The sequence below is a fragment of the Cariama cristata genome, unplaced genomic scaffold (assembly GCF_000690535.1).
Source record: "Cariama cristata isolate BGI_N322 unplaced genomic scaffold, ASM69053v1 scaffold32469, whole genome shotgun sequence".
NCBI lineage: Eukaryota > Metazoa > Chordata > Aves > Cariamiformes > Cariamidae > Cariama > Cariama cristata.
The window spans coordinates 1-830 of NW_009636833.1; the positions used below are offsets into that span (position 1 = coordinate 1).

The window sequence follows — 830 nt, forward strand, 5'->3', positions numbered from 1 at the left end:
CATAGTCCTGGGGCGGGAGAGGGGAGTCAGGGACTGCCGGGGCCCCCTGACACCCCCCACCAGAGGAGGGGGAACATGCAAAGCACCCCAGGGCAAGCCCTGCAGGAGGCAGGGCCTGATCCGTGGCCCTCCCAGCACCCACGGGCAGCGCTCACCAGGTACCCAAACTTGATGGTGGAGATCTTCGCCTGCAGAATGGACCACAGGCCCCAGAAGAAGTGCGAAGCCAACGCGAACCTGAGGGAGAGGAGCTGTCAGCCCCACCGGGCCCCTCGTCCCTGCCCCACACCAAGAGCGAGCAGGAGGGAGTGGGACAAGGAGGGTTTTGGGGATGCTGCCCTCTCTGTGCAGCGGGGACCAGGGGATGTGCCTGCAGGACAGGCCCCACAGCCACAGGGACCCCCCTCTGCCCCGGTGTGTCCCTCACCGGTTGATCTCCGTGAGCATCTCTTCCTCAATGCGGGCCTGCTCCTCATGTGTGGTGTCCCCGCGTCGCCCCGAGTCCTCCGAGAGGTAGTGCCGGATGAAATGCAGCTGGAAGAGGGACAGAGCAGGCTGCGACGCTGCCGACGGCACTGCCACAGCTGGCACACCCCTGCAGCAGCCATGAGCCCCCGCCTCGCTGGGAGCACTCCTTGCCCACTGCCGAGGGCCAGGGCAGCTCTACCTGCTGCTGCCGGCTGGGGTAGTTCTCTGGGGAAGCCTTGAAAAAGGGCCAGGAATCGTGGGTGTAGTTGTAAACCCACTCGCAGAAGTGGTTGCCAATGTCGAAGCCCCTGGGGAAAGGGGAGGGTGAGCAGAGCCCCGGCCTCTCGCAAGCAGGAGACCGG

The 830-nt window shown here is 65.8% G+C and overlaps 1 protein-coding gene across 1 annotated transcript in view; it reads right to left on the minus strand.

Annotated features, from left to right (window-relative positions):
* Window positions 1–155: 155 nt before the first annotated feature.
* Window positions 156–830, minus strand: part of LOC104167737 (choline/ethanolamine kinase-like) — a gene marked incomplete at both ends in the record, with an annotated part of 1,884 nt that continues 1,209 nt past the window's right edge. The window contains 3 exons of the mRNA XM_009708075.1: window positions 156–237; window positions 428–534; window positions 668–776. Coding sequence (XP_009706377.1) covers window positions 156–237; window positions 428–534; window positions 668–776 — 298 coding nt within the window. The remainder of the gene's footprint in view (window positions 238–427; window positions 535–667; window positions 777–830) is intronic.